The sequence below is a fragment of the Mobula hypostoma genome, chromosome 2 (assembly GCF_963921235.1).
Source record: "Mobula hypostoma chromosome 2, sMobHyp1.1, whole genome shotgun sequence".
In the NCBI taxonomy this organism is placed as follows: Eukaryota; Metazoa; Chordata; class Chondrichthyes; order Myliobatiformes; family Myliobatidae; genus Mobula; species Mobula hypostoma.
Window position 1 is genome coordinate 88,026,256 of NC_086098.1, and position 13,605 is coordinate 88,039,860.

Consider the following 13,605-nt stretch of genomic DNA (forward strand, 5'->3'; position numbering starts at 1 on the left):
TTTAGAACAGAGATAAGAAGGAATTAGGGTGGTGAATCTGTGGAATTTATTTACAGACAGCAAAGGAGGCCAGGTCTTCAGGTATATTTAAAACAGAGTTCAATACGTTCTTGATTAGTAAGGGCGTGAAGGTTACAGGGAGACGGCAAGACAATGGGTTGAGAGGGATAATAATTCAGCCATAATGGAATAGCGGAGGAGACTCAATGGGCCAAATAGCCTAATTCTGCTCCTATGACCTATGGACCTATAGATATATACACTGTTTCAGATTTTGATATTTTTGTCATTGCCTTATTTGGACTGTTACGATTTCAGCTACAGTTGGCACTCACAAGAAAATAAGAGGAGTAGTCCACTCAGCCCCTCGGCCCCTCAAGCCTGCCCCATTCTCTACAGCAAGGGTTCCCAACCTGGGGTCCATGGACATCTTGCCTAAAGGCTTTGGTCCGTGGCATAAAAAAGGTTGGGAACCCTTGCTCTACAGTAATGGCTGATTTGGCCCAGGCCTCAACTCCTCTTCTGTGCCTGCTCCCCGCAGACCTCAGTTCTCTCATCGCTTCACAAGAGAAACAATACTAAATGGAAAATTAGAGAGCTTTAGAACATCATTGTTGATGTTGAATTATCAAGATAATTTCCATTTGTAAGTGTGAGAACATAAAAGGGAAAAGCTGACACTACGCGTGACAAAACCATTGCAACAGGTGTGAATTGATGCCAAATGAAAAGAAGTACAGATCACCAGAGAGTGGTGAATCTGTGGAATTCTCTGCCTAACGAAGCAGTGGAGGCTACCTCAGTAAATGTATTTCAGACAAGGTTGGATAGATTTTTGCATAGTAGGGGAATTAAGGGTTATGGGGAAAGGCAGGTAGGTGGAGATGAGTCCATGGCCAGATCAGCCATGATCTTATTGAATGGCGGAGCTGGCTTGACGGGCCAGATGGCCGACTCCTGCTCCTGTTTCTTACGTTCCTATGTAAGCACCGGAACAGGTCCTTCCAACTCAAGGGGCCCATATGCACCCATATGACCAACTAACCTGTATGTCTTTGATATGTGGGAGGAAACTGGAGCACCCAGAGGAACCCCTCACAGTCACGGGGAAAATGTACATACTGCTGCGTAATGCTATTACGCCACTGGTGGCGTAATAGCATTACGATAATGTGCGGCCTGGACTGATGGACTGTGAAATATACAGACGGGTAAAATATGATGTCTTATACATAATCCCTCATAAAATCACACAAACTGAGGAAACTATATAAATCTTTGCTCCATAGATGACACAGAGTGAAGCACCATCAAATCTGTTGAGTTGGGGCAGCAATGGTACGAACTCAGTAAAGAGATAAAATATATCATAACATTTAGAAACGGAGATGCAGATACAGCACGGAACAGACCCTTTCATCCCAACAAGCTGTGCTGTCCAGCAACCTGCCATTTAATACCAGCCTAATCACAGGTCAATTTTACTATCACATATTAAGCTACTAACTGGTACGGCTTTGGACTTTGGGAGGAAACCAAGCACCGGGAGGAAACCCACACATTCACGGGGAGAACGCACAAACTCCTTACAGATGGCACCAGAATTGATCTCCCAACTCCGACACCCCAAGTTGTAATAGCGTCACGATTACCACTATGCTACCATGCCACCCCAGGCTATATAACGTAACATTAAAATAACATATTACCTCATCAGACTGCGATTCAACTCCATTTCCATCTGAACGTTGACGTACTCCCAAATTCCCGGCCACTTCCCAGGACGGAGTCAAGAGGCGCTTTCTCAGAGCTGTGGGAGAGGAATCACCTTCTTGCTGCCTCCTTGTGCAAGATGCAGAGATGGCTATTGTTGGCTTATGATGTAACAGACAAGATGGGTTTACTGACCTCTGGTCTAGACCTGTAGTGTCGTTACAGGTGCAGTACAGAGCTCTGGAGGGCCAAGTGTTGAATTTACTCGGGACTGGGAGAGTCCAAGCAATGGCACTCAAACTGACAGTCTTCTTAACCTCAAAATTTGGACAGTGCTGGTTATCCAGTGCTCCAGTGAGCTGTGACCTTTGCTTTGTGTTTCTCTGCTTCTTCACTGGACAGAGGTTGTTGCCGTCAGCCACATGTTCCCAGCTCACCCCACCTGACCCCACATCACCCCGGGACTGGTGAGGGGCACCGCCTCGAGGAATGGGCTGAGAGAAGGAGTCCGCCACATCGCCCAGCCTGATGGTGAGACAGCCTGGTAAGTCGCTCCGCTCGCCAGATACTGCTCTGTGGCCATCTCCCACCTTGGCGTGGCCACAATCATTCCCGTTACTCAGACAACAGGCTGATGATTCCCTGCTGGAATCCTCCTTTGAGGGGGCTCCTGTTGAAGGGACTCCAGCACTGGCCTTTGGGCACTCTCCGGGATCGTTTGGCTGAGCAGATGGATAGTGCAGCTCCTCTTTTCTCCTCTTCCTCTTCAGATAACGTTTGCTTCGAGGATAAGGAGAAGAGCCCAGGGGAGCCTTTGCAGGATCTACTGTACATTCCTCTTTCTGGGCTCTCACACATCCACAAGTGTTTCCCATTTTCTTCAGAAAGTTAAGTTAATCAGATAGATCAAAAACAGCTTGTCAAAAACGTTATTTACCAGCAGAAAATCCCAGAGTCTTGACTCATCCATAACGCTAGTCTTTTCCTTTACACACTAACTTTGTCAGTCTTTTCTACCTTTCGCCTCTCTGTCCTCTCCTGGCAACCTTTCATCTCTCCCGAGCTGACTGTGACTGTATCTCTCTCTCTCTCTCTCCCAGCTGACTGTGACTGTCTCTCTCACTTTCTCTCTCTCCCTTTTGCCCTCCCTTTCTCTCCCTCTCTCTCTGTCTCTCTCTCTCTCCCTCCCCTTCTCCCTCCCTTTCTCTCTCTGCCTCCCTCCCCTTTCTCCCTCCCACACTCTCTCTCTCTCTCTCTCACTCACTCACACTGCGCAGCCATTTTGCATATGTGAAACATTCCTGCAGCCAATCGTGGCATTTAGCCCAGAAAGGGCTGGTGACTGATCTGTCCATAACTAACCATGGTTACAGTAAGGAGGACTGCCCTAAACTGAGCCCATGCAGTGAGGTCGCTGGAAACATATCAGAAACTCCAACGCATGACATAGCAAATGAGAAACCTACAGCAGCTAACTCCACTTAAAGTCTGCCACAGTCAGTGAAGCTCAAGGAATTTGTAGCAACCTTTGAAATCATTAAACAGTTTTCAGACCCAGGGTAAAGAGTACAGTGCTGAGTACGTGACTTGACAAATTGCAAATGAAAGTGCTGAATGATTTGGAATAATGAAAGATAGTGACATGTCCCAATTGAATTATTGGTTATTTTTATTTTTAAAAAACTGTTCTAACTCAATCTCACTAGGGTGAAGATGGCACAGGGAATTACACAAGAAATGGGAGAAGTTTTTGTCAGTTTCCATTCAACATCCTGACTGTTGGGGGGGAAAATGTGCTCAAATATAATTCAAAAACACAAGAGATTCTGCAGATGCTGGAAAACCAGAGCAACACACACACAAAATACAGGAGGAACTGAGCAAGTCAGGCAGCATCTATGGAGAAGAATAAACAGTTGACATTTCAGGCCAAGACCCTTCATCAGGACTGGAAAGGAAGGGGAAGAACAAGAAAGTTGGGGAAGGGTAAGTAGTACAAGCTGGCAGGTGATAGGTGAGACCTGCTGAGGGAGAGAGGTTGGTGCGGTGGGTGAGATGAAGTGAGAAGTTGGGAGGTGATAGGTGGAGGAGGTAAAGGGAAGAAGTAGAAATCTAACAGGGGAGAACTGTGGAACATGTGAGAAAGGGAAGGAGGAGGGGCACCAAGGGGAGCTGATGGGCAGCTGGGAAGAGCAGCGGTAAAAGGGGAGCCAGAATAGGGAATGGAAAAAGAAAGGGGGGGTGTCAAGAAATTGAAGGAAGTTAAAGAAATCAATGTGGTTTTAAGAAATTCTCCTTAAAACATTGGTCACAATGTAATTAACATTCCAGAAGCTCTATTAGCATTACATCATGAGAAGCTTCCCAGCTGTATTGACATTGGATGTAATCACCAATCAATTGAATGTCAGGTTTATTGCATTCTCCATCTATACGGCCTACCTCTGTGAATGACTGTCAAGATCAAAGTTCAAAGTAAATTTATTAGCAAAGTACATATACGTCACCATATACTACCCTGAAATTCCTTTTCTTGCAGGCATTCACAGTAAATACAAAGAAACACAATAGAATCAATGCAAAACTGCAAAGATGGGCAAACAACCAATACACAAAGGACAACAAATTGTGCAAATACAAAAAAGAAATAAAACATTATAATAAATGAATAAATAATGACTATTGAGAACATGAGTTGCAAAGTCCTTGTGGAATCAGTTCAGTGTTGAGACAGGTGAAGATGTTCATGCTGGTTCAGGAACCTGATGGTTGAAGGATAATAATTGTTTCTGAACACAGTGGTGTGGGACCTAAGACTCCTGAACTTCCTTCCCAATGGTAGCAGCGAGAAGAGAGCATGGCAGGAAAGCTGAGGCGAACTCTCCTGTCACAGGCTGTGCAGGAAAGCAGCACATCCAAAACTACACCTTCAAGACACAGGAGACAGCGGAGGCTGGAATCTGGGGCACAAATCAAACTGCTGGAGAAACTCAGCAGGTTGAGCAGCATTTGTTGGGGGAAACAGAATCGTTGAATCTTTCAGTCTCAACCATAATAGTCGACAATTTCTTTTCCCCACAGATGGTGTTCAGCCAGTTGGGTTACTCCAGCATAAGGACAAGAGATTCTGCACATGCTGGAAATCTTGAGACACAAACACACGAAAAATGTTGCAGCAACTCAACAAGTGAGGCAGTATCTATAGAGAGGAAGGGTCTCGGCCTGAAATACTGACTGTTTATTTCCTACCATAGATGCTGCCTGACTTACTGAATTCTTGAAGCATTTTGTGTTTGATTCTCAAGAGTTCCTCCAGTAGCTGTTTTTTTTGCTTGGAATTACTTCTTGTTGATTTACTGGTACAGTACTACAATTAACTTCCTTCCCTCCTCTGATAACAGAGTTATCAGGGAGTGTCCTGGAGATTGTGTAGAAAACCACAAGGACTGATCATCACCGGCCCCAGAGACGGTCAGACCCTGGGAATGCACGACACAGACATTCCACAGCCAATGATACCATGCCCATAACTGGCACAGCTTGACATCTGCTCCTGCTTCTGTCCATCCCATTGCAACATGCCATGTTTCACTGCTACACCAAGAAAGGGTACACCACGGCTTGGTATGGCAATTGCTCTGCCTATGGTCGTATAAAACTGCACAGAGTTATGGGCTGAGCTCGACACATCATGGGAACCAGCCTCCCCTAAATGGACACTGTCTATACTTCTTGCTGTCTCAGTAAAGCAGCCAGCATAATCGAAGGCACCACCCCTCCCAGACATTCTCTCTTCTCCCCCACTCCTATTGGGCTGAAGATACAAAGGTGGAAAGCACATACCACAAGTCCAAGGACAACTTCTATCCCACTGTCAGAGCCAAAATAACTTTTCATTGTACAAGGACTCTTGAACAGACCTCCTGTACAATAAGATGGACTACTGGCTTTAATATCTACCTCTTCATGGTCTTGCACTTTATCCCAATTTGCTGAAGAAACAAAAGCCTGAAAGCACATGCCACCAGGCTCAAGGACAGCCTCCGCGCTGCTGGTAAAACACTATTGATTGGTTCCCTAGTACGATAAGATGAACTATTGATCCCACAATCTACCTTGTTATGATCTTGCACCTTATGACCCATCTGCACATTCTCTGTAGCTGTCGCACCTTATTCTGCATTGCTATTGGTTTACCTTATTCTACCTCAATGAACGGGTAATGAATTGATCTGTATTAAGAACATGCAAAACGAACTTTTCACTGTCTGGTACATGTGACAATAATAAACCAATTCCAATTCTTTCCCCACAGATAACCAATGGTTATTATTTTATGGATTTATAGAGTAAACCCACGAGAAAAAGAATCTCAAGATTGTGTATAGTGACCTATACGTACTTTGATGATAAATTCACTTTGAACTTTTGAGCTTTGATGGCACAAACACCGACATAGCCTATGTCGCCAAGCTCTACCTCGCCTCATTCCTAGGAAAGCAAGACGCTCCCTCTTATTCCTTTCCTCCTCTTCCCATTAACCAAGTTCCCCTGAATGAGCAGAGCTGCAGAAGGTGACGCTGGGATGGAAATATAACAAAGAATATAGAACAGTACAGTATAGTACAGAATCAGAATCAGGTTTATTATCACCCATGTGTCGTGAAATTTGTTAGCTTAGCAGCAGCAGTTCAATGTAACACATTATAAGATAGAAAGAAAAAAGGAATTCAATTACATTAAGTATAAATATGTATATTGCAAAGTTAGATTAAAAATAGTGCAAAACAGAAATAATATAAACAAGATCGAGGTGGTGTTCATGTCCATTTAGGAATCAGATGGCAGAGGGGAAGAAGCTTTTCCTGAATCGCTGAGTCCTTTCAGCTGGTGATGTGTCAACTTTTTAGTCTACTTCAAGATAAATCTAACTTTTCCTCTTCCACATAGCCCCCCACCCCCAATTTTCTTTCATCCATGCATCTATCTAAGAATTTCTGAAGTGTCCCTAATGCATCTGCCTCCAACACCACCTTGGCAGTGGATTCTATGCATCTAGCACACTGTGTGAAAAACCTGCCTCTGACATCCCACCTGTACTTTCCTCAAAGCACCTTAGAATTATGTCCTCTTGTATTAGCTGTTGCCACCCTGAGAAAAAAAAAACTTGTATAAGACCATAAGATATAGGAACAGAAGTAGGCCATTCAGCCCATCGAATCTGCTCTGCCATTTTCATTCAATCATGGGCTGATCCAATTCTTCTAGTCATCCCCACTCCTCTGCCCTCACCCCATACCCTCTGATATCCTGGCTAATTAAGAACCTATCTATCTTTGTCTTAAATATACACAATGACTTGGACTCCACAGCCGCTATAGGCAACAAATTCCATAGATTTACCACCCTCTGACTAAAGTAATTTCTCTCCCATCTCAGTTCTAAATGGATATCCTTCAATCCTGAAGTCGTGCCCTCTTGTCCTGGACTCCCCTACCATGGGAAATAACTTTGCCATATCTAATCTGTTCAGGCCTGTTAACGTTTGGAGTGTTTCTATGAGATCCCCCCGCCCTCATTCTGAACTCCAGGGAATACAGCCCAAGAGCTGCCAGACATTCCTCATATAGTAACCCTTTCATTCCTGGAATCATTCGCGTGAATCTTCTCTGAAACCTCTCCAATGTCAGTATATCCTTTCTAAAATAAGGAGCCCAAAAGGAGTATACCTCCATCAAGTCACCTTGATAAATGATAAATGTGATGAGAGGACTAGAACATAAGAGCTACAGCTTTTAAGGCATTGCTCAGACCACACTTGGAGCATTGTGAGCAGTTTTGGGCCCCTTATCAAAGAAAAGATGTGCTGGCATTGGAGCAGGTTCACAAGAAAGATTCTGTGAATGAAAGGGTTAACATATAAGGATCACTTGATGGATCTGAGCCTGTACTGGAAGGATGAGAGGGTATCTCATTGAAACCTATTGAATATTGAAAGGCCTAGATAGAGTGGATGTGGAGAGGATGTTTACTATTGCAGATGAGTCTAGGACCAGAGGGCACAGCCTCAGAAAAGAGGGTTGTCTGTTTAGAACAGAGACAGGGAGGAATTTCTTTTGCCAGAGAGTAGTTATTTTGTGGAATTCATTGCCACAGACAACTGTGGAGATCATGTCATTGGTATATTTAAAGTGGAGATTGCTGAGTTTTTGATTAGTCAGAGTGTCAAAGGCTGTGGGAAGAAGGCAAGAGAATGGGGTTGAGAGAGATAATAAATCAGCCATAATGGAATGGCAGAACAGACTTGATGGGCTGAATGGACTAATTCCCCTCCTGTACCTTATGTTCTGCCTTATAATTAGCAACAGCTTGCAGCAATGTGGCAAATCTACTGACGGGAAAGGACATCTTAGGCCAGGCTGGAGGTGAAACCCAGGCCCAATGTGCAGCTGTGCACAGTGCAGTCTAAACCTTATGAGCTATCCTGTCCAGCAGCACTTTGCCAGCTAAACCATTCCATAAATAAATAACACAGCTCAACTTCCCAAATGTGGCTCAGTCTCTTCCTGTAGCCTCGATCACATGATCTTCAGACCCAGTCAAAATTGCTTCTTTTCTATATCCAAATGTTTGTACATCTAAGAAATGAAAGCCTTCAAAGGAAATGACTGGACTGGACCCCAGTTTATTTAACTTAATTCCCTTCTGAATTTTCTGTCAGAATACTGTGATGTCCTGAAACTTAACACAAAGCACCAGTAAGTTGGTTCACAACACAAACTGACTGATCTAGCCAAATATGATGACTTGTGCTGGAAAATTAGTGCTTTCACTGGAATGACTGAGATTAGAAGTGACATTCACTGAACATTCACGAGCCTTCTAAACTCCAAACATTGTCATAGTTGATCTCACAAAGTCTGTTTGCCTCTTTGCCTTTGTTCATGGCAAGAACTTCCCATGTGGACTAACAATGGGAGTTAGCACCATTACAACAGCTACAGGGCCAGCTCCCTGTTTCCCAGGAGAAACCTACCCTCATTTGTACATTGAGACAGTTCTGGGCTTGAAGCTCACCGAACATCTCAAGCAAGGATCGTGAAGCTCATCCAATGTCTCAAGCAAGGATCGTGAAGCGCACATGGCCTCTCCGGTGAAATGATATTGTATTTGTTAAATAGGGGCCGTGCACAATCCTGATTTGATGGAGACGGACATGAGAAGCACGGAGGAACATCTGGAGAAACTTCTGAAAAGCCCGGTTCGCTGCCGCAGCTACTGTGCAATCAAGAATCTCCGGAAGGAAGGCCCCAAATCCTCGGCTTTGCCTGTTGCTGGAGGCCGGGGCTGGGGTCGAAGCGCTCGGCAGAGATGGTGCTCGGTGCTCGGTGCTCGGTGTTGGAGGGCTGGTCGGAGGCTCGAAGTTTTCGGACGGACTGAGAGTCGGACTGTGGTCGGGTGCTTCCAGGATGCAGCATCGGCAAATTTGCGGCGCTGGAAGCTCATGGCAGGGAGAGTTTTCTTCCTTCTACCGTCTGCGTGAGATGTTGGGACTTTCAAGAGACTTTGAGACTTTTTTTACCGTGCCCATGGTCTGCTCTTCTATGAAATTACGGTATTGTTTTCCCTGTTGTAACTATATGTTATAATTATGTGGTTTTTGTTAGTTTTTCAGTCTTGGTCTGTCTTGTGTTTCTGTGATATCACACTAGAGGAACATTGTATCATTTCTTAATGCGTGCATTACTAAATGACAATAAAAGAGGACTGCGTGTCCTCATAATCTAATCTAATCTAAGCTCCACTCCACCTCTCACCACTCAAACCTCAAACACCTCATCCATCCTAGCAAATTCCCACTATAAAAACATGCATCACCAGCTCCCTCCCCAGTTCTATAGATGCACAGTGGAGACTATCCTAACTGGCTGCATCACAGCCTGGTATGGAAACAGCAATGCCCAGGAATGGAAAGTGGTGGACACGGCCCAGTCCATCACAGGCAAATCCCTCCCCACCAATTACATGGAGTACTGCCACAAGACAGCAGCATCTATCACCAAGATCCCCACCATATCCAGGCTGTGCTCTCTTCTCACTACTGCCATCGGGCAAGAGGTGCAGGAGCCTTGGGTCCCACACCACTCAGCTTCGGAACAGTTATTACCCTACTACCATCGGGCACCTGAATTGCCATGGATAACTTCAATCTTCACTACTCTGAACTGATTCATCACCTGCAGACTTACTTTCAAGGACATTTTACAACTCGTTCTCAGTATTATTTTTTAATTGCATGGTTGTTTTGCACATTTGTTGTTTGCCAGTTTATTTTATGTTTTTCATATATTCAATGTATTTTTACCCTGAAAATGCCTGGTAGAAAATGAATCCCAAGGTAGTATATGGTAGCATATACTTACTTTGATAATAAATTTCCTTTGAACTTTGAACATGTGGCTTGGGAATTCAATCCCCCGGTATACCAAACACTAAGCCTTATATGTCCTGTACATCAATGGAAAGGGAGATCAGCTAGGAGAAAGTCACCCTACAGTGATAAAGAGTAAAAGGCTTTGGTCTTCAATGAGATTTTCAGCAGTTTGTCCTTTCATTAAATTAGTTACTCAAACCTTTATTTGTACATCTCTGGCACCATCCCGATGCTCTCAGCAGTTTGTGATTCCGACCAGTAACAATTCTGCCCTCACTCTCAATCAGCTTGTACCAACCTTCCTGATTAACCTTCTGGAACACAAGAGATGCTGCAGACCCAGAGCAACACACACAAAATGCTGGCCAAGCAGACGCTATGGAGGGAAATAAACAGTGGACATTTCAGGCCAAGACCCATCATCTGGACTGGAAAGGAAGAGGACAGAAGCCAGAATAAGAAAGTGGGGGAGGGGAAAGAGTACAAGCTGGAAGGTTAGAGGTGACAGGTGAGACCAGGTGAGGGGGAGGGGAATGAAGTGAGAGGCTGGGAGGTGATAGCTGGAAGAAATAAAGGGCTGCAGAAATCTGATAGGAGAGGAGAATGGACTATGGTCGAAAGAGGAGATGGAGAGTCTGCCCCACAATACATTCTCAACTCCAATATGAAGACAATGAGCCTTGTAAGGAGCTCAGAGAAAGACACAATAACATTTGAGCAGTGGAAAGATCTTCAACCTGAAACGTTAACTCTGTTTCTTTTCCCTGACCTGCTGTTTTTATGTAATATTTAACTGATAATATTATGTAATATTTAATATTTTATATATATTTAACTTATGTAATATTCTCCTTATTTCACTTTATGAACCTTTCCTGACCAAGTGTAATGGTGTGTACCATTTAAAGTAATCAAGTCGGAGTCTTCATGAGTATCAATTCATTTCTTCTGAACACTTCACCACCTTTTTTTGCAGTTGGTACAATAAGTATATTCCACATATCTTATTTTTAAACTACATTTCCGCAAGTTGACAGAATAATATCAGATATAAATTATCATACAGTGTCATACACTGTGACCCCCTACAATAATCAACTTGATTCTATTCTGGAAATGTATAAAATTAACAGAACAATGACTGGCATTTCCACAACATCCTACAAAACCTCATAACTTATCAACTAATGGGCTTGACAGCCAATGAAGTGTAGTCACTGCTACTAAATTCAGTGGACAAAGTCCCACAAGAAGTTAATCCTTCCCACAGATCCTTTGCATTGGCTGTACTGAGTTTCAGTGCATTCCTCAGCACGTATTCCTGTAGCCCAGGCTATGCCAGTCAACAGCATTCCCTCACGGGTATCTCGCCCTGCATTAAGAGGCTTTCACAGTCTCTGTTACTACACAGGGTGGGGCGGGGGGCAGCCTCTCAAACACTGAAATGTGTACCAACACAGAGGCGGTAATGGTGGCACTGCTTTAAAAGAAGTTAGCACCTCTCAATATAATGACTGTGTATTAGGCTGGTTTATTATTGTTACATGTACCAAGATACAGTGAAAAGTTTGTCCTTCATACTGTCGGTACCGATCAAACCATTACACAGTGCATTGAGGTCGAATAAGATAAAACAATAACAATGCAGAATAAAGTGAAGAAGCAAAAGAGAAAGTGCAATGCAGGTAAACGACAAAGTGCAAAGCTGTAACAAGGTAGACTGTGAGGCCAACAGTCCATCTTATCGAACAAGAGGCCCATTCAGGAGCCTGATAACAGTGGGGTAGAAGCTCTCCTTGAGCCAGGTGCTATGTCCTTTCAGGCTTTTGTATCATCTGTTTGATGGGAGAGGGCAGAAGAGATAATGTCTGGGGTGGGTCTTTGATTATACGGCTGCTTTAGGGAGGCAGTGAGAAGTACATACAGAGTCCATAGAGGTGAACACAAGGAAATCTGCAGATGCTGGAATTTCAAGCAACACACATAAAAATTGCTGGTGAACGCAGCAGGCCAGGCGGCATCTCTAGGAAGAGGTACAGTCGACGTATCGGGCCGAGACCCTTCGTCAGGACTAACTGAAAGAAGAGCTAGTAAGAGATTTGAAAGTGGGAAGGGAGGGGGAGATCCGAAATGATAGGAGCAGACAGGAGGGGGAGGGATGGAGTCAAGAGCTGGGCAGTTGATTGGCAAAAGCGATATGAGAGGATCATGGGACAGGAGGCCTAGGGAGAAAGAAAGGGGGAGGGGGGAAGCCCAAGGAGTATAGTGAGAGGGACAGAGGGAGAAAAAGGAGAGACAGAGAAAATAAATAAATAAATAACAGGTGGGGTACGAAGGGGAGGTGCGGCATTAACGGAAGTTAGAGAAATCTACCTTCATGCCATCAGGTTGGAGGCTACCCAGACGGAATATAAGGTGTTGTTCCTCCAACCTGAGGGTGGCTTCATCTTGACAGTAGAGGAGGCCGTGGATAGACGTATCAGAACAGGCATGATATGATATGGTAGACATATCAGAATGGGTTCTCCCAATGGTCACACATTTTAATTCCACGTCCCATTCCTATTCTGATATGTCTATCCATGGCCTCCTCTACTGTAAAGATGAAACCACACTCACAGGTTGCAGGAACAACACCTTATATTCCGTCTGGGTAGCCTCCAACCTGATGGCATGAACATTGACTTCTCTAACTTCCGTTAATGCCCCACCTCCCCTTCGTATCCCATCCGTTATTTATTTATTTATTATTATTATATATATTTTTTTCTTTTTCTCTCTCTCCTTTTTCTCCCTCTGTCCCTCTCACTATACTCCTTGCCCATCCTCTGGGCTTCCGCCCTCCCCTTTTCCTTTCTCCCTGGGCCTCCTGTCCCATGATCCTCTCATAACCCCTTTGCCAATCACCTGTCCAGCTCTTGGCTCTATCCCTCCCCCTCCTGTCTTCTCCTATCATTTTGCATCTCCCCCTCCCCCTCCCACTTTCAAATCTCTTACTATCTCTTCTTTCAGTTAGCCCTGACGAAGGGTCTGGGCCCGAAACGTCGACTGTACCTCTTCCTATAGATGCTGCCTGGCCTGCTGCGTTCACCAGCAATTTTTATGTGTGGTTCATAGAGGTGAAGCCAGTTTCTATGATGCGCCGAGCGGCAAATGTAAAAGTTTTGCACTGTTTCTTCTTTTGTGTATATTTTTTGTTACGAATAAAGTTTATTTTCGAAAAATCAAAACCAACGCTCCTGTTGTGTTAACAACTGTGGTGTTGATCCGGGAGACATCCTTAGTCTGTGTTTCTTTACCAATGAGATTACTGTTGTTGTTGTTCAGTGCTGCCGAGTCGTTGTTGACTCATGGCCGTCCCTAGGGTTTTCGTGGCAAGATATGGAAATAGATTGCCAGGCCTTTTTCCTGCGTAGGTACTGCTGCGGCCCAGGTTGGGACCCGGCTGGATTTGAACT

At 44.4% G+C, this 13,605-nt stretch overlaps 1 protein-coding gene across 13 annotated transcripts in view; it reads right to left on the minus strand.

Annotated features, from left to right (window-relative positions):
* The window catches only part of dst (dystonin), a 637,976-nt gene that overhangs the window by 406,292 nt on the left and 218,079 nt on the right, over nucleotides 1–13,605 (minus strand). For 2 of the 13 annotated variants that reach the window (XM_063040073.1, XM_063040063.1), the window contains exon 1: nucleotides 1,710–2,876. The exons of the other annotated variants lie outside the window; for them this stretch is intronic. In XM_063040073.1, coding sequence (XP_062896143.1) covers nucleotides 1,710–2,588 — 879 coding nt within the window. In that variant the 5' untranslated portion in view covers nucleotides 2,589–2,876. Of the gene's footprint in view, nucleotides 1–1,709; nucleotides 2,877–13,605 lie in introns of those variants that run through there. 13 annotated transcript variants of the gene reach the window in all.